This window comes from Cetorhinus maximus, chromosome 2 (assembly GCF_964194155.1).
Source record: "Cetorhinus maximus chromosome 2, sCetMax3.hap1.1, whole genome shotgun sequence".
Lineage (NCBI taxonomy): Eukaryota > Metazoa > Chordata > Chondrichthyes > Lamniformes > Cetorhinidae > Cetorhinus > Cetorhinus maximus.
Window position 1 is genome coordinate 91,537,682 of NC_135880.1, and position 19,089 is coordinate 91,556,770.

A 19,089-nucleotide genomic window follows, 5' to 3' on the forward strand; every position below is an offset into this window, starting at 1 on the left:
AATCCTTCAATTCCTTCAAATTGTGCTCAGGACTCACGTTTTCTAATCCATTTAGAAAAGGATCTGTAAATGCCTCTAAATGGTCTTCTCCCATTTTTTCCCATTGAAGGTTGATGAATTCAAGCTGTTCTAAGTTGGCCACATAGCTTATCCCTCTGGGACTGTAGCTTAGCTTTGTGACTCTTCCATTTAAGCCTTAGTGACCAAAACTAAGTGTAATACTCAGGGTGCAGCCTGACCAAAGTACAATACAGTTCAGCACGACAGCCTTTGTCTCTGACTTATACTCTACGAATTTTGGCTGAACATTCTACTTGCATTGTTGTTTGTCTGTGGCCCAATCCAAGGTTTCTTACAGTCCCTTCCTTGGCTAGTTCTGCACCATTAATTAAGCATATATGGCTGCCAGTTTCACAGCAGTTACCAAAGTGTATAATAATTTTATGTTGTAAGGCAGTCCCAACGTTGAAATTAGACAGGCTCATTTGACATGAGAACTTTACAGATAAGGGGGATCATTGGTTTCTTCAGCCTGGACTGGCTCTGAACCCAGTTCCCAGATTTAAAGAGCTAGAGTGTAATCCACTACTATTCAGTCTCCCTACCAGGGTTTGACAGAAATTGGTAACCCTTTCGATGGAGGCATTACATTTTTAAAAAAAACTATAGTATTATTACAGACCAGCAGTCACAAGAAGTGTTTTACAATCTATTATGGAAATTTATCTCAAAAATATATGGCATCTTGCCGGCATTTTACGTGGTACTATTGAGCTTCTTGATTTAAAATTCTGTCAAAAGTAGCCTTTCTATTTTTTAATAGTCTTCATTTACTGCTGACTGATACACGCCTTGTACAGTTCAGGCTAATACTAATTTGAATGTTCTTTATGTTCCACAGATTTTGTGAATCGCCCACAAGTGACGTTGAAATGCGAGCGAGCCGAGGCCGAGGCAAAAGGGCACGGTCTGTTGCTAACGCTCCAATGAATGAAGCCAGTTTTACAGAGTCCAGGGGCATGCAAAGCAAGAACAGAGGTGGTGCCAACGGAAAAGGACGCAGAGGAAGTCTTAACTCGAGTGGACGTAGGACGCCCCCTAACTGTACCATGGAGGATGTGAAAACAAGCCCCTCACCCATCAACAAAAGGAAGAACAAGCCTCCCATGGAGCTGGACCTAAACTCCAGTTCTGAGGACACCAAGTCTGGGAAGAGAGTCCGCACAAATTCTAGAAGCACTCCAACCACGCCGCAGGGGAAGCCTGAGGCTACTTTTGTGGATCAAGGCTGCTCTTCTCCAGTGTTAATTGACTGTCCCCATCCAAACTGTAGTAAGAAGTACAAGCACATCAATGGTTTGCGTTATCACCAGGCTCATGCACACTTAGACCCTGAGAATAAATTGGAATTTGAACCAGACATTGAAGACAAAATGTCAGATTGTGAAGAGGCTTTGAGTAATGTGGCAATTGGTGTTGAACCTGCTGAAGCAGGAAATGGCACGTTGCTTTCTGGTGGCGGATTGAGTTACGATCAGATAAAAGCACCTCCATCACCTATTCCTAGCACTCCAGGGACACCAAAGGGCCGCAAAGAGTTGGCTAATAGTACTCAAAGCCCACTAGTCAACTCTAAACCTGGGAAGAATGCTAGTAAAAGGAAAGGTCTTAACAATGACCTGAATAACCTTCCTGTGATATCCAATATGACTGCTGCTTTGGAAAGTTGCTCAGTTCCTGATGGTAGCTCTGCTTCAGAAATGCCCAAACTTGAAGTAGAAGGAGTCATAGATAAGAAAAGCATGGGAGAGAAAGAAAAGGGGAAAAAGAATGGCAATGGAAAAGTAGATAAAACATTATCAAAGCCGAAAACAACAAGACCAATTGCCCCTGCCCCTCCCCCACCACAGTTGATCGCTATTCCCACAGCCACATTCACAACCACTACTGCAGGAACAATACCAGGGCTACCTTCTCTTACTACAACAGTTGTCCAGGCAACACCAAAGAGTCCACCACTGAAACCTATTCAACCAAAGCCTACAATTATGGGAGAGCCTAGTGCGGTAAACCCAGCCCTGTCCTCACTCAAGGATAAAAAGAAGAAAGAGAAGCGAAAGCTGAAAGACAAAGAGGGCAAAGAGACAGTAAGCCCAAAGATGGACTCTAAACTAGGGAAACCTGAGGATTTAAAAGCTTCTGCAAAAGAGCTGACTGCACATTTTTTAAAAGAGCATCTCAATAAGAATGAAGTGCTTGTGAATGGTTTATGTGACTCTCAGGAGAGCAGAATGGCCAGCATAAAAGCCGAGGCTGATAAGGTTTACACATTCACAGACAATGCACCCAGCCCTTCTATCGGGAGTGCCTGTAGGTTGGAATGCAGCAGTCTGGTTAATGGACAATCTCCCATGACACCATTGCACGTTTTAACACAAAATGGTGGCGATGGGACTGCTACCAAAACAAACAGCCCAGCTTACTCGGACATTTCTGATGCTGCTGATGATGGAGGCTCTGACAGCAGGTCAGAGGGCACAAGGTCAAAGACTAATTCTCCTGCAGATACAATTTCCTCCAAGGAGACTATTGTAAAAGCTCACTCCTCAGCCTCTTCTCAGCCAACACAAAGCAAAGAGACTCATTCACCTTTTTACCATGGTTACGAGCCTTACTATTCCCCTAATTACATGCACCCTAGTCAGGTCAGTAGCACCACAACCGGGAACACTTTTTCATCCCAGAGCATCAAAGTGAAAAAAGAGACAGAGGAAGAGACTGAGAAAAAGGACAAGGTGGAGGTTTTGGATGTTAAAAAAAGTGACACAAATACAGTAAATGTTCAAGCTCAGCACCAATCTGTTATTACACAGAGACACCCAGCACTTGCCCAGTCACTCTATTATGGACAATATGCATATGGCCTATGCTATGTTGACCAGAAGTCAATAATGACAAATCCTTCTTACAGGCAGCAATATGAAAAATTTTATGAGGAGCAGCGGTTTGCAGAGCAGAAGCTGCAGCAGATGGGGAGAGATAGCGAAAGAAAAAATGAAGGGCAGCAAAAGGAATTGGGGAAAGATGAATTAAAACAGAAAAATATTCCGACTGCTACAATTTCAAAAGCCCCTTCTACCCCAGAGCCAAACAAAAGTAGCACAAAAGCGAAGGATTCTTTCTTGCTGTCAGAATCCTCAAAGCCCGGGACCATGAACAAACCAGATGAGCTTGTGAAATCACACATTCAACCTGTGCAGCAGCAACACATGACAATTGATGGGTTTAAAGCCAAGCAAATGGAAAATCACCAGCTCATCAAGGAGGCAGTGGAAATGAAGTCTGTTATGGACTCTATGAAACAAACAGGAGTAGATCCCACCATACGCTTTAAACAGGTAGCTAGATTTTCATTGCTTGTAGGTGGGTGATGATACTGGGGCTAGCGTGATAATCAATGCCTATGTCATCAATTCTGTATTTTCATACTTTTATTAAAAATATATATTACTCTCCCAGTGGCTAGTCGCTAAATGCACATCAGGTTTTAGGTTCTGAGCCCAGCAACAACATTTATATTAGATTTTATAATGTTTATAAAGTACCTTTATTATAGAAAATGCTCCATGACACTTTACAGTGTGATAAGAGAAAATAGATGAAGGAACGGATGTCAAGCCACGATGTGAGGGTTAGGAGAGGTGGCAGAAAGTTTGTTAAAGCAGTTTTTAAAGGTAGATAGTTAAGTGGAGAAACAGAGGGATGTAAGGAGGAAGTTCTGCAACATGGGACGGAATTTTACGGCCTGAGGGCGGGTGGGCGTGTACCCGACCTGATTGGGCATAAAGCACGCGATGACATCGGGCGAGCGTCCAGACATCATCGCGCACTCGCACGATATTTCGGTCAGCAGGCATGTCCGAGAATCGGCAGCGCGCCCGCCGACAATTAAGAGGCCTGTTAAGGCCATTAATTTATTAATTAAGAGCGATTTCTCGCTGCCCATCCAATGTTACAGTTGGCGGGCGGGCAAATCAGCCTTCGCATTTTTGAGGAAACCTCATCCATGGGTCGGATGAGGTTTCGATAGTAATTTTAAACAAAATGTTTTGACAGAATTTTTACAATCTGTATATTCAGAATTTCAAAATCTTTACTTTTGTATTTAAAATTCTTCAGCTCCTTGAGGCAGCTCTCTGCCTTCAGGGAGCTTTCATTTCACGCTTCCCCCACAGACTTCAGCGCTCACCCTCCCTCACCCCGTCAGCGCTGAGCCTTTCGGCGCGCATTTCACGCTGGCTGGCTGGCCGGCCGGCCGTTAATTGGCCAGCCAGCGTGAAACCACGGGCAGCAGACCATTTCCCAGCTGCGCCCGGGCCCGCCCTACCGCGTCTGCCCAGTGACCCGAAAATCCAGCCCATGGGACCAAGGAATCTGAAACCTTTATCTCAATGGTGGGAAAAAGGGCGGATGGGTTTTAGGAAAGGGCAGAAGGTTACAGTTTCAATCCACGTTCTGTGCGGTTAACTGAGTTTAGCTTTGATAGAGGCACTACAACTGGTATCAACACATTGAGGAGGAGGAAAAGGACAAGAAAAATATTCTTTCCTGTCCCAGTTGCTGTGCCGCAACCTCTACTGGGAAGCATGGGCAGAATTTTACGGCACCTCCTGCCGGCGGGATTTTCCAGTCCCGCTGAAGTGAATGGAGTTAAACGGCTCGCTGCATTTTACTGCCCCACTCCTTCTGTGATGGGGCCGTAACATACCGCCCTGTGTGTGTGACTGGTAGCTAAAAAGAGGTTCAGGCTTGTCCTCAACACCTCCCCACTGAAGTAAACTACCAACATTAGAGGCTCTCTAACATTTGATACTTCTGTGGTCTCACAATTCCACCATCTAAATAATCAAAAAGGCTAAGAATACTGGCCTTTATATTCAGAGGGACTAGAAAACCAGGAGGTGAAAGTTATCTCACAGTTAGGTTAGACCAAACCTGGTGGACTGTGAGCAGTTCTGGCACCACACTTTATAGGTGGAATTTAATGTGGATGACAGGTGTCTCATCCACAACCAGCGAGAGCCACACATCACCTTTTTTCAGAAAGGCCCGTCACATTAAGTGCCAATCAGGCACTTGACAGGTTAGAGGCGGGCCTTCCCTGGGATCAAGGACCCCAGGGGCAGAAGTCCTGCCCACTGAGAGCTGCCAGCCAATCAGAAGCCAGCAACTCTTCATTGCTGGGCAGTGTCACCGGGGAGGCAGCAGCTGCTGTTGCCGGTAATTTACCCACTCAAGGCCGAGGATCACTGAGGAACCCAGGTTTCAGTTGGGTGATGGCAGGAGGGGGTTTTATGGGAAGGAGGGTTATGGCAACCCCCCAGCCCAGCACTTCCCAATGCCAGGTTCCCCAATTGGGCACTGAATGCCTTTAAATGAGGAACTCCCAGGAAAACCGCAAACCTAAAAGGGTTTGCTTCCTGGGCTTTCCGCATGGCGAGTCCCCCACTTGCTGCTGGGTGAATACCAGTGGCAGTGGATGAGGCCTTTAAGTGGGCATTAATTGCCCACTTAAGGGCCTCAATTGCTAGCAGAGCGGGAAGGCCCTCCACAAGCCTTCCTGCCATGGACTTAATAGGGTCAGAGGTGGGAAGGCAGTGTGGTCCCCACCCACCACCATCCCACCCTTTCAGATGCCACCCCACCAACAACCTCCCCCTGAGGGAGGACATTAAATTCCTCCCTAGGATATTTTGGCCTTTGCGGGAGCATAGCGTAGATTTATCAGAATGGACTCCAAGGGTTAAATTGCACAGAGTGATTATGCAAATTAAGGTTGGATTCCCTGAAATTTAGACGATTAAGCTGTGATTTGACTGACGTTTTCAAGATTTTAAGGGGAACAAGATAGGATAGATCAAGAGGAACTATTTCTGCTAGCTAGGAATTCTAGGACCAGGGGACATAGTGTGAAAATTAGAGTCAGACCTTTCAGGGGTGAAGTTAGGAAACACATTTGTGATGAAGCTTGGAACTCTCTTCTGCAAATGACAATTGGTTCTGGATCAATTGCTTTTTTAAAATATGAGATTGAGAGATTGTTGTTAACCAAAGTTATTAAAGGATATGGGTAAAGGGGTATGGAGTTAGATCAGCCATGATCTCACTGAATGGTGAAACAGGCTCAGCAGGATAAATGGCCAATTCCTGGAAGACTACCTGCATCAGCTGTATTCTAGAATGAATCAGAAAGTTGGGGGTGGGAATATTCTTTGGTGATACTTTTTGGAATGATTGAAAATTTTGTAGAAAAGTGTAAAAGTAATGCTAAACAAGTGACAATATATGAAAAACTTTATTGAAATGCTCATTTTAAACAACCACCTCACTTTCTAGTCAAAGTAGATCACTTTGAGCTGATAATTGATAATGATTGGATCACCCTTTAGATGTAAAAGAACATATAAACTCAAACCTTTCATTGCACTTTATGTAGTTTGCAGTTTCAAGATACTTGCAGAAAGTTTATAGTTCTTCATATAAAATTATGCCCAAGGCACTTTTAAGGTATACATTGAGCAGAGGAGCTAGTTATTAAGACTAAAAATGGATTCTCCTTGATTCTATTCTGCATAGAAGAAAAAAATTATAATTGGAAAAAATCTTTTCAGATTCCATTTTGCATAGAGATCTTCGAGAGATTAGTTTGAAGTGTATCCCCTGATAATTCCTATGAGGTGCAAAGTCCTCGGGCGGAATCTTGTTGAGGCGTTGGGGGCCTTGCCTGCTGCCTAGAGAGCTGGCGAGAGACCCGCGCTGCCTCTTTTCGGGAAGGCCCACTAAACCACAAGTCATTCAGGCAGTGGCGAGGCCAGCAACGGGCCTTCACCTGGGGTCAAGGACCTAGAGGTGGAAGTCTCGCCTACTGAGAGCTGCCGACCAGTCGGAGGCTGGCAGCTCTTGTGCCCAGCAGCGTCAATGGCGAGGCCATGGCTGCTGCTGGAAGGGGGGGCACTGGAATCCCAGGCTTGTGGAGCAACCCAGGCCACAGGAAAGTAATGGGAGAGGGAGGTTCTCGTGGGGTGGGAGTCACCAGGCAGAGGGGTGCAGTGGGGGTGGGGGGGGAGAGGGGGGGGCAGCAATGGTGGGGGCTGGCTCTCAGTGGCCTCCCCCCGGGACTTCCTGATTCCCAGGCTGTGAGTGGCTTTGATTTTGGGATTCCCCTCTAGGAGGTGACAAGTGGTCCTCACAATTTTAGCTGTCGTGCACACCGCATGGCAACAAGCTCGCCTGCACCTGGGTTAATACTAACAGTGGCAGGATGAGGACCTTAAGTGGTCATTCATTGGCCACTTAAGGCCTCAATTAGCAGCGGGGCGGGACGGTCGGCCAGTGGCCTTCCCTTAATTCTTGTAGAGATAGGAAGCTGGCGGGGTTCAGGTACGCCACCGACTTGCCTAATTAAATGTCCTTCCAAGCTCACTACCAGAGAGTGCAGAAGATTCGTACCTTTTATGCATAATGGATAAAGGTTGATTGCAGCATACTTAGAAATGAATACAAACACTGCACAATTGCAAGACAATTGTATCAAAAAGTCCGTTTAATATATTAATGTGTGTGTGTCTGTGTGTGTGAATGTGAATTAATAGCATATAATTTTACTGCACGCATTTTGAGGTGCTGGAATACGAAATCTAAGTAACCTTTTCTATGATCTTCCACAGGAGCCAGATACCCGGGCATGGCACCATTACGTTTACCAGCCAAAGTATATGGAGCAGCAAAAGATGGACGATTTTGAACGAGAGAAAAAGCAGAAAGAAGACAGTCCAATGAAGGCATCCAGCAAAGAGGGAAATGTATCTAATATTCCCATGGCAGTAACTAATATAAAAGAAGAGCCCAAAGATGCCAAACGGGCTGAGTCCCAGTCTCTGTCGGTGGAGGACCATAAAAGTAAAGCTGATGATCGTAAGACTCCTGTCATTGCGAAGGAATCGCGAGGAGCTCGTGTTGCTGTCTCATCGCCAATGAATCAGCATCAATCTTACATTCAGTACCTGCACGCTTATAATCCTTATTCACAAATGTATGACCCAGCCTACCGAGCAGTGTCTCCAGTGCTAATGCATAGCTACCCAGGTAGGTCATTCTGATGCATGTGTGTGTGTGTATATGTAGGTGCATAGGAGAGGAATCAAAGATAATAAAAGAAGTTTTGAGCTACAATAGTTGAGGTCATGAGACATATTCGTTTTGAATGTGAAAAGACTGGTATGGAGGTAGAGAAGAGAGAAAAAAAATTCAGTAGCTCTTTCGCTCTCTGATGTAATTTTTCTGTTTCTAGGTATTAAATAGAGAAACATGGATGACTGAAATTGTATGATTGTGTCTGTCCTGATTTTAAAGAAAAACCCGAAACAGTCTGATGGTTAGATGATAAATGCACTGTACTGTGTATAAATGAGAAATACAAACCAGGAAGATTCTGTGTCGGGTCCCAGTCAGCACTGAGCTAGGCAGATCTCGGCCAGGTAAAAGTGGGGGTGCTACAACTAGCCTTGCTCTTCCTGGACTGGGGAGAGGAAAACTTAGTGATGACTGAGGCTACCGGACACTGTCCATTGACTCTTGCTGGCAAGGGTGCCGGTATGGATTTTGAGTGTAGGCAGGATTGCACAGTGCTTTGATGCCCTCACAGTTAACAGCCAGCTGATGCTTGCTCTCATGGCTCATATGATGGTCATTTGGCCAAAGCACTGGTGGGCTGCCAGATCCTGGGGTCATGTACGTTAAGATGAGACAGCAGCTTCAGCAGAGATCAGTTGAAAAAGAAACAGTCTAGAAATGAGAGAGTGTTGCATGCAAACCATAGCCCTGGATTTCATAAAGAAAGACCCAGTAAAATCTCCAGACAATTCATTGATTTATATGCATGGCACATGACATGAAATCTTGTTGCTGGTAGCATGAAAACAGGAAGTTCTTGGAAACTTAAAAAGGACTTCAACCATGTTTTCTTTTATCAATCCATAGGAGCATATCTCTCTCCAGGGTTTCACTACCCTGTCTATGGGAAGATGTCCAGCCGAGAGGAGACGGAGAAATCAAGCACAAGTCCCAATGTAAACACTAAACCAGCGGCTGAATCCAAGGCACTCGACCTGCTTCAGCAGCATGCCAATCAGTACCGCAGCAAGTCTCCTGGGGTGAGTATGGTGACCGTAGCTCTGCCAAGATTGCTCAAGCTTGGGAAACAGCGCAGGCCAAAGGCTTGCAGTATCATAAAAAATCAGCAGTGCAATAAACCTGGATATAAATCTAGTAATTTATGATTTGCTTTGACAATGTGTCCTGCGTGATGTACCACGTTTGTAAAAACTTGCAGATAAAGATGTCCATAGTGAGCACGTGAAATGAAATCTGAACTAGCCGCTATAAATTATCAACACGTGGCTTTTCTTTTTGTTCCTAATTTGTTTTTGGCATGTTTACCCACACTTTTGGGCAGTGGTTGTTGATGAATATATTTTCAAATGTCGAAGAAACATCCATATTGGCATATAACTGAGCCGCAAATTGATTGGTTTTCTTGGTTCATTTCTGTTTCAGGTTTTAGCATTGTTAAGAGATTTTGAAATATCGGGATCCCCTACTGGGAACACCAACCTTTGTACAGTAAATCATAGCCACATGCTCCATAAATAAATGCCTCCTTTTATCTCTTCATGGTTTTGTTAAGAGAAAAAATACACGGTTTTCTGTTTCCTTTTCAAGTTCGTTCCTGCTGTATTGGTACATGTGTAGAATATTAAGTTGTGCATCTTAATTAATGCATATGAGCTAAATATTTGGTGCAATGAGTCGGAGACGGTAATTTATATTGTAATTAGTCTAATTCTGCAGAACTACACTTTTTCTGAAACGTTGCAATTTTTTTCATCTGTAGCCTGCTGAAAAGGCGCCACCTGAACGTGAAAGAGAAGCTGAGCGAGAGCGAGAAAGAGAACGGCATTCACCTTTTGCACAGCGGCACGTACACACCCATCACCACACACATGTTGGAATGGGCTATCCACTAATACCTGGCCAATATGACCCATATCAAGGTACTAACCTGATTGAGCCGTTGTTTTTTTTCATTTGTTAGAGATGAGTGTTGCACAGTAAAAGTTGAAACGTGCTGTTAATTAACGTACTCTTTCACTTCAACCTCCATTTTGTACTGATCGACTATCAGTTTTTCCGTTACCTTGATAATAAGAAATAATTAACATCTATTCCTCCAACAATTTTTTTTTTGTAGCATTTGGTGCACGTTGTACTTTTGGGACAGAGGGGAGAGATGTGGGTTTTGATGCCTAATTGCACCGAGTTTCTGCTCTCTGCTGTCCTATTTTCTGAAGCACCAGGGAGGGGGAGGGCAAGCTCACTTCAGGGCACTTAGAAAACATTAAAATTGCACTTTTAGTATTTTACATCTTGGGTATTTGATAGTTTAAACTTCAAGTGAGCCAAATTGGTGAGTAAAAACACTTGGTTTACTTTCAGTTTGACTTAGACTTCAAAATAATTCAAAAGGTGTTATGCTCCCTGATGACTCAGTGCATTTCTGCCTCTCTTAGCTGAGCCATATGGACGTGGGCCTAGGTTTGATTTCTGATCTGTGCTGAGTTAGCAGTACTTAGCTGGCATAGCAGTTGGCATGCTATAGTTAGTCTCAAGTCCCCAGGTTTATGAAGAGGAAAATCTCTAAAACACAGCCCACACTGGAACGGTACCTGTCTGGTGAATAGAGAATTGGAACATGACAACATGCCGTACTGTTAAATGGACTGCTGACTTTCACTGTCTAGGCTAATATATGAATAGTGACATTGTACTGGGGAATGACCAGTAGCAATGATAAAGTACTCCAGAAAGGAGTCATCCTCTTCAGGAGACAAAGTACAGGGGAGAAATTGATGAGATAAAGTATGAAAGATGAGCAACAATATAACTTGGAACTGGTGTAACATAGACACTGCAGCAATGACTTTAAAACCTGGAGCATGCCACTTAAAGACATATTTTCCCAATGCAGTCAGCTGATTTGGAACCTCATTTGCCAAGAACACATATCTGAAACCTTGTGCATAAATTGACACTTTCCGTCTGTGGATATATACTCATGGTGAATCTATGTTGGAAGCAAAATGGAAAATGTACCTTTTACTATCCCAAATAATAGAAGTCAGTGATGCCACACCTGCTTTTCTTCAATAGATGCAATTAAACACAATGTGGTTTAGTCCAGCAAATCCTCAATCAGACTCCATTTTTATGCTTTAAGTTTTTCAGTTCCTGTCATTTCTAGTTGTAATATTTGGGATATGTTGGCTACATGTTCTACTAATTGTAAATCATGCCTTCTGCTTGCATTAAACCCTTTTAGGGCTGGCATCCGCTGCCATCGCTGCCGGTCAGCAGGTGGCTGCGCAGGCTTCTGCATCCGCCATTTTCCCTGCACAGAGGAGGTGAGGTACAGCTTTAAAAAACATATTGCATGTGAAATTATTAGAAGTACTGGTTTGGAAATGTGATGTTGCGAATATTTGTGGCAGTGTCCACATTCTGCACCCCCTGCCATGTTGCTGACTGCTGAACTTTATGGGCTGGATTTTGCCGTCGACGAGCAGGAGGCGGGGCCCGCTCGCCGGCGGCAAAATGACGCAGGATGACATCGGGGTGAGGCCATTGACAGGATCATTAAAACAATTAAAGGACCTGCCCGTCCAACCTTAAGGTTGGCGGGCAGGCCAGGAACCCCGGCGAGCTTCTGAAAAAACATGGGGCTGAATTTTCTGGGTGACGTGCAGGTGGCGGAGCCCACACATCGGGTGAGCGTCCCGACGTCAGCGTGTGGCATCGCGATATTTAGGTCGGCGGGCGCACTATGAAGCACGACGCGCGCCCGCCATTAATTAAAGGCCTTGTTAAGGCCCTTAACTCGGCAATTGAAGCCGATTTTGAGGAGCCCGTGTGATCTTCGGCTCGGTGCACGGGCCCAATGTGCAGGCGGGTAACTGATTTTTTAACAAATCTCATCCACAGGCGGGATATGTGGGCTCAGAGGGATTGTTCATGTTTTTTCTGAAGTATTTAATGCAGAAAGTGTTTTAAACTTGCCTGTGTGATTGTTAGCAGTTCAGATCGATTTCCAGTAGTTTTCTCTGTACTTTGAAGCTTCAGCTCAGCGCTCTGCAGACAGTAATCTTTATTGGGCCTGCAGCTTTCTGGAGGCCTCCATTTAGCCTGAGTATGGGTTCTGACATCACCATTGGAGGCAGCTCCTCTGAGGAGGAAGGGAGGGCTAGAATAAGGAGGAGGCCAGGAGTGGACAATCAGCCTCCAGGGGAGCCACCTTTGGGAGGCCAGGCGCAGGCACAAGGGGCGTAGGGCCAAGAGGTTGTCCAAGGTGGAAAGGGCCGCAGAAGACACCACTGTCCTGCTGCCAGGGTATACAGGCGGCGAAGCAGCTACCTCAATATGACTGAGGTGCAGTGCTGAAGGAGACTCCGTCTGCCAAGGGAAACAGTCAACTATATCTGTCAGATGATTGGCCCTGAGGTCTCCCCTAACTGTGTGGGTGGACACCCCATGCCAGCGGCTCTCAAGGTCACAGTTGCCCTCCACTTCTACGCATCTGGCTCCTTCCAGGGCTCGGTGAGTGATCTTTGCAGTGTCTCCCAATCAGCTGTCCACACTTGTGTCAAACAGGTTACAGACGCTCTGTTCAGACGGGCATTGACCTTCATCCACTTCCGCTGCGACCAGGCAAGCCAGACACAGTGAGCCAGAGGCTTTGCGGCCATTGCTGGCCTCCCCCGCGTCCAGGGTGCAATAGACTGTACACATGTGGCCATCAAGGCACCAGCAGGTCAGCCCGGTGCCTTTGTCAACAGGAAGGGCTTCCACTCCATGAATGTGCAGATAATGTGTGATCACAGGATGCAGATTCTGTAAGTTTGTGCAAGGTACCCAGGCAGCTCCCATGACGCCTACATCTTCAGACACTCCCAGGTGCCAGGGCTCTTCAGTGCTCTGGCCCGGCTGGATGGATGGCTGCTGGGTGACAAGGGCTATCCCCTCAGAAGGTGGCTCATGACACCTCTCTGCCATTCAAGAACAGAAGCTGAGGAGCCATGGCACCACAAGGGCTGTGGAGAGAGCCAACGGTCTTCTCACGATGCGCTTCCTTTGCCTGGACCACTCAGGGGGTGCACTCCAGTACCTCCCAGATCGCATCTCTGTGATAGTGGTAGTATGCTACGCTCTGCACAATCTTGCGCTGGAAAGGGGGGATGCAGTTGATGATGAAGACCTTGATGCACTGGATAAGGCTGCACATGATGAATCCAGCAGTGGCTCAGAGGATGAGGAAGCACAGGGTGACAGCAACACGCCGACCAAGGAGGCAGGGACACCCGGGACATTTTAATCCAACGAACCTTCAGCTAGCTCCACACACATCGATCAGCAGGACCAGCATTGCCTGGTGCTTCCACACGTGGCACTTAGGTGCTACATCTTCCACCTCATCAGCTGCAACTAAGGGCTTAGTACAGAAACATCAATGTCCACTCAAACACTCATGAGATGTCTGTGAAACATACAAGTGCAGCACAAAGGAAACACCCTCAGCCATGGTCAGAAAAGTGGACTTTATTCCCACCAACATAAAACACAAACGTCACTCTGACGTACATAATTATATTTTCCCTAATCTAGGGCCAACACAAAATCACCAGTGACAAACCCATGGAGTGCTTAACGTGCCTTATGCTTACGTTTCCGGGTGCTACGTCTAGGTGCCGCCCCATCGGTCGGAGTGGCTTGTGAGACAGCCTGCTCACTCTGCTGTCCTGTTGGCCTGGATGCCCTTGGCGGCCGTCCTCTGGCCTGTGGAGCCTGTGATGGCCCAGCCTGGGAAGGAGTGGCCAGTTCCAGAACTGGCACCTCCCCAGTTGTCACAACCTCAACGGATGCAATGGTCACTGGCAGATGGGTGGAGGAGCTGCTGCCCTCATCTGGATTGCCCTGAGAGGAGCTCGCAGAGACGACAGGTAGCTGTTGCGCCGACGTGAGGTCACATTGGACCTCCCTGCTCACCGCAGATGGATGGGCATCGAGCGGCGACACTTGGTGCCCAGAACATCTCCCACATTGGGAATGACCACCTGTGGCCATTAGCACTGTGAGGGCTTGCAGGTCAGAGCGTAACCCAATCAGAAGAGTCTCAATCCGATTGAAGCCCCTCTCCATGAGAGTCGCCAATCTCTCAATGGAGGAAGCCTGAAGCTCTGTCCTGAGGTTCATGCCTTCACTGACACTCTGCCTAGACTCCTCCACCCCAGAGACCAACTGAAGCACACCCTCCTGCTAGACGCTCCCGCGCATCTTGCCACTTGTCCTACAGCTGCTGCATTGGTGACATCTCCAGAGGCACATCATCACTGCCCCACTCAGCATGTGCCTGGTCCCCTGCAGTTCTCCAGCTGCTGGCGCCATCGGCACTCTCTGTCCGTGCCATCTCCTCCAGCGGTTGTGAAGTGCCCTCTCCACTGTGCCCCGGGACACTAGCCAACGTTATATTCCCCACCGAAGTGTTTGTCGCTGCGCTGGTGCCTGGCTGGCTGAAATGATGTGCCGCAAGTTGCAAGTGGTTTGCCCTCAGGTGTGGAGGGAGGGCTCTGGACGTGTTGGTGGCGGCCATGCGGTGATGATGCTGAAATTAACAACAAGGACAGTGCATCAGTTAGCGTTCAGTCAGTAACACCTTTCATCCCTTTCCCTCCCAGCCTCGTAAGGCGCTCACCCTTCAAGAACCTAAGGAGACGAACATTGGTTGGGTGGTAAATAGTCAAGAGGAGGCCCAAACATTACACGCGCATACAGACAGGCTGGTCAGGTGGCCTAAGGAGTGCCACATGGAATGTTATGTGGATAAGTGTGCGGTTAAGCACTTGGGCAAGACAAACAAGGTACGGGAATACATGAGCAATGGTAGGACCTTGGGAAGTCACGACGATTACAGGGACCTTGCTGGGCAGACCCGTTAAGGTAGCAGAACAGGAACATAAGGCGTTTAACAATGTCAAAGCCAAACTTGCCTTTATTAACCAAGGAATAGAATGTAGGAAAAGGGAGGTCATGTTGCAAGTGCAGAAAACACTGTTGAGGCCACATCTGCACTTCTGCGTCCAGTTGTGACCTGCGCTTCATGGGAGGGATGGCATTGGAGTGGGGAGAGTGCAGAGGTTCCTGACCTGGATGCATGATGGCCTGGAGAGTTGGAGTCATGAGGAAACATTGTGACATTTGCCGTGGAGCACAGGAGATTGACAGGTCACATTATTGACCTTCATACCGTTAGGAGGGGCATAGACCGGGTGGACACAAGGCAACATTTCCACTTGGCGTAGGGATGACTAACGTGGTGGCATTTATTTAAGTTGAGTGCCATGAGGTTGACAGGTGAGGTGCTGAGCACACCTTTTGGACAGAGTAATGTGGGACGCACTGGCTGAAAGGGTGGTGAAGGTACAAACCCTCCTAAGATGCAATAAGTCTTTGGGTGTGCAGCAGCGATGCCATGGCATGTTAGGCCATGGGGATAGTGGTCACAAATGGGATAAGGCGACTTTGGAAGGTGCTAGAGACACGCATCCTCAAGGGGCCGAGGGACCTTTGTGTATGACCCACAAGTCTGACTGTATCAGTCTGTGACTGAGCAGTGTTGCTGCATTGCAGCAACCATCAGTGCTTTGGATGGTGGGAAGACAGAGTGGATGGGACTGTGGCCCTCAAATACCTGGCCGCTGCACCCCAGCCTCGCTGACACCAGCTGACCTGGCCGCCTGCCTCCTCCCCAGCTCCATGGCCTGCTCCTCATAGGTGGTGAGGTGCTGGAGCACGGCGTGCCCACCACCAGTCCGCTGGCGCTCCTTCATATTGTGCTCTGTTTTTGGCTGCAGAACAGAGAAGAGCATTTATTGGGGCTGATCACCCATGTACTCTGCACGCGCACGCCACACCCCAACCACAGTGGCCCATCTGAGGCCTCCAGCGGCTCCTGTCCACGCTACTGGTGATCACTCCCCAGAAGATAGTACGGCTGCTCCCAACCCCCTCCCCCAACTGGAACCGGCAGTCTGAACACGCCCACCGCTGATTCGATTTTCCTGTTGTAAACAGGAGTCACAAACCCGCTGGGCGGGCCCTAATTGGCCAAAATGGCAGCGCGGCCCGTTTCAGCGGTGGCGATCAGCTGCCCGCCCGCCACCAAGTTGGTTGGGCCTGCCCACCCGTTAAGGGCAAAATTCAGCCCATGAAACCTCATCCACCGGTGGGATGAGGTTTCATGCAGGGTTTTAAAAAACTTCAATAAAGATTTAGTGAAATTTATTAACATGTCCCATCTCGTGTGACATTGTCACATGAGGGAGACATGTTAAGGATTTTTTTATTTTTCTATTTTTAATATTTGAACAAGTGCAGGCGATCTCCCTGAGGCAGCACTTAGCCTCAGGGAGATGTGCACTATTTCATGCGCATGCGTGAAAGAGCGCACTCTCGCTTTTGGGGAAACCCCCTGCCCGCACAGGAAGCGCATAGCGCTTCCCGCTGGATGTCACACTGGGTGGGCCTTAATTGGCCCGCCCACTTAAAATGGCGGCAGGACCCGCTTCTCCGGTGGGGATTGCATCGGGCCCGCCTGCCCGGTAGGCAGAAAATTCTGCCCTGAGAAAGAATTGGGTTCAGGTGCGGTTTCCGTTTCACCTCATCTTAAGATGTTCATAAATAAAAATCAATCAGTTGGTTAGGAAACCAGAGAGGGGCCAGTTCCTCTGATCAGGTCATTCATTGCTTTTTATGAAAGCTTGCTGTGCCAACTTGGAATTTGATACAAAAAGCACTTTATAAAATAGTTTTTATTGGTCTTTTTAAAAGAAAATAACTCTTTTACCAATTTTGACTCCCCCACGACTCCTTTTTCCTAAAGACTCCCTGATGGCCTACAGTTCCTTGACCACAAAGAATCCTCCATTGTCTTGGGCAAGTGGCCATTATTCACATACAAACGTGAATAGCTATTTAACCACAGCTGGACCTCAGCCTGTCCTTGTGCATTATCTACACGTGTGTTATTTTGCCAGGGTTCACTGGGCAATGATCATGACCTGCAATCCTGGCTGACTCTTCTTTCCTTAACCCAGGGTTAGTGAGGCTGACTAGCACCTCTGTGGCCTCTTTTGCCAAGGACAGCTATTGGCACAGACTGGAAAGTGAACCTGGGATTTGTGTAGCTTTGTTAGTTACTGGATAAACATGCTGTTACATCCCCAGAAGCTATGTAATCCTTTCTAACATCTTGTTTTGTTTTATTGCAGGGAGTGATGGCATCATGAGTGTATATTGAATCATAGTCATGTGACTGGATCACATGAAGAAGAGGTTTATACAGACATCAGTTCCATGGTGTTGATTTCAAATGCCTTGATGTCAGGCAAAACCAGTCATTTCATATTTGTAAATTGCAAATTTTATAACTGAGTTACAAATGTTGCTGTAATTCAACTTTTGTTGAAATATATTCTTTTTGTTTATTGATTTTTTTTTGTATTGGTAACCAGGCTCACAAAAGCAGGGTTGATTATTGTTGGCAGTGTCACAGTACTTCGCCATTTCCTGAAAGTGTCAGCAACAAAAGAAGACAATTGCTTGGTTTTGTAGAGCATACTGTTCTGGGTAGATGTTCCCTTGAACTGAGTGTGGCATTTAGACCCTTGGAGAGGCTGACTGTGACAGTGACACTTTGGTACAGTGTTTACGTGTACTTGGTGGCTCCTTGAAAACACTTAGACACTATTTAAATGCATCTGTGTGCTAACTGTATTCACATGTCCACTGCATTGTTGTTTATTGTGAAGATTATACATGCAGAGGACTCTGAGGGTTGTAAGAACGCCCATTGTGATTGTGTGTGTGTATATAATGTACAGGTTTGAAATGGAAAATAATGAGCATCTGTGAATATAAAATGTCTTTATGATATTGAATGGCTGATTACCCCATAGCCTACATAACCCCTTCCACCCACCCATACAACAAGACATCTGTGATTGTTTATTACTTGAACTAGTTCAGCAGTTTTAAATGTTTACAATTATCCAGATTTAGGAAGAACTTGTGCAGTTGCCTGGTTACTTGTTTTATGCTGTAATCTAGTTTATTTTATGTAAAATGTATATTGAATGCTTTCATTTTTTATACTTGCCTTAAATAATTCGGCAATCAGAATAAAAAAAATGTTTTTGTATTTGTGTTGTTGAGTCTTTTATTATGCTATATTTTGATGTTATAGTAGCATTATTGTTGGCTTTTGCAGAATGCAAATCTTTGTTTGCACTTGCAGCTGGAGTGACCCTGATAGTTGGTGCTCAGTTTCATGTCCATAATTTGCAGCGTTTCTTTAACACTATTACAAGCTAACACGCTGGAGACATTCCAATGCAGCCAGCACGTTGCTCAGGTTAGTCAGCAGCACCATGATGTTGCCCTGTCACATCACAGTTGCCTTGTTGCCTAGAGGTAAATTGTGTGAGGCATCAAAGGTGAAATCCAGTGTTATCCTAGGTCTTGTTTGCACAGCAGTGATGTTAATACCACACCCATGAGTGAAGGTGATGAGAATTGTATCAAAGCAAGACCAGTGTGGGGGGGTTACCAGCTCAATACCATGGAAACAGGCACTGTAGACCAAGCCAGTCCCATCTTTGGTATTATATAAAATTGTAGTCTTTGTTTAATCTGTGGCCAAAGAATTTTAAACTAAGTGTATTTACAGAAATCAATGCAATATTATTTTCTAAACCCAGCATGTGTTAAAATGTGCCTTCTGATGTATCATGTAGATTGGAAAAAACTGTGACAAGAACCCTCACTATTGATTTTTGTTAATTATCTTTGCTGGGTTAAACCTTGAGTTGTTGTGTTACTTATATATGCAGAACTGAAGCCACAGTTAAATACATCATCAGTTAT

General features: G+C 46.2%; 1 protein-coding gene across 2 annotated transcripts in view; it reads left to right on the plus strand.

Moving 5' to 3' along the window:
* znf608 (zinc finger protein 608) overlaps positions 1 to 18,364 on the plus strand; it is a 104,962-nt gene extending 86,598 nt beyond the window's left edge. The window contains exons 5-10 of one of the 2 annotated variants that reach the window (XM_078566892.1): positions 902 to 3,398; positions 7,728 to 8,145; positions 9,040 to 9,212; positions 9,953 to 10,112; positions 11,438 to 11,519; positions 17,436 to 18,364. In XM_078566892.1, coding sequence (XP_078423018.1) covers positions 902 to 3,398; positions 7,728 to 8,145; positions 9,040 to 9,212; positions 9,953 to 10,112; positions 11,438 to 11,519; positions 17,436 to 17,442 — 3,337 coding nt within the window. In that variant the 3' untranslated portion in view covers positions 17,443 to 18,364. Of the gene's footprint in view, positions 1 to 901; positions 3,399 to 7,727; positions 8,146 to 9,039; positions 9,213 to 9,952; positions 10,113 to 11,437; positions 11,524 to 17,435 lie in introns of those variants that run through there. The other variant, XM_078566901.1, reaches the window with a different exon arrangement.
* Positions 18,365 to 19,089: the final 725 nt, after the last annotated feature.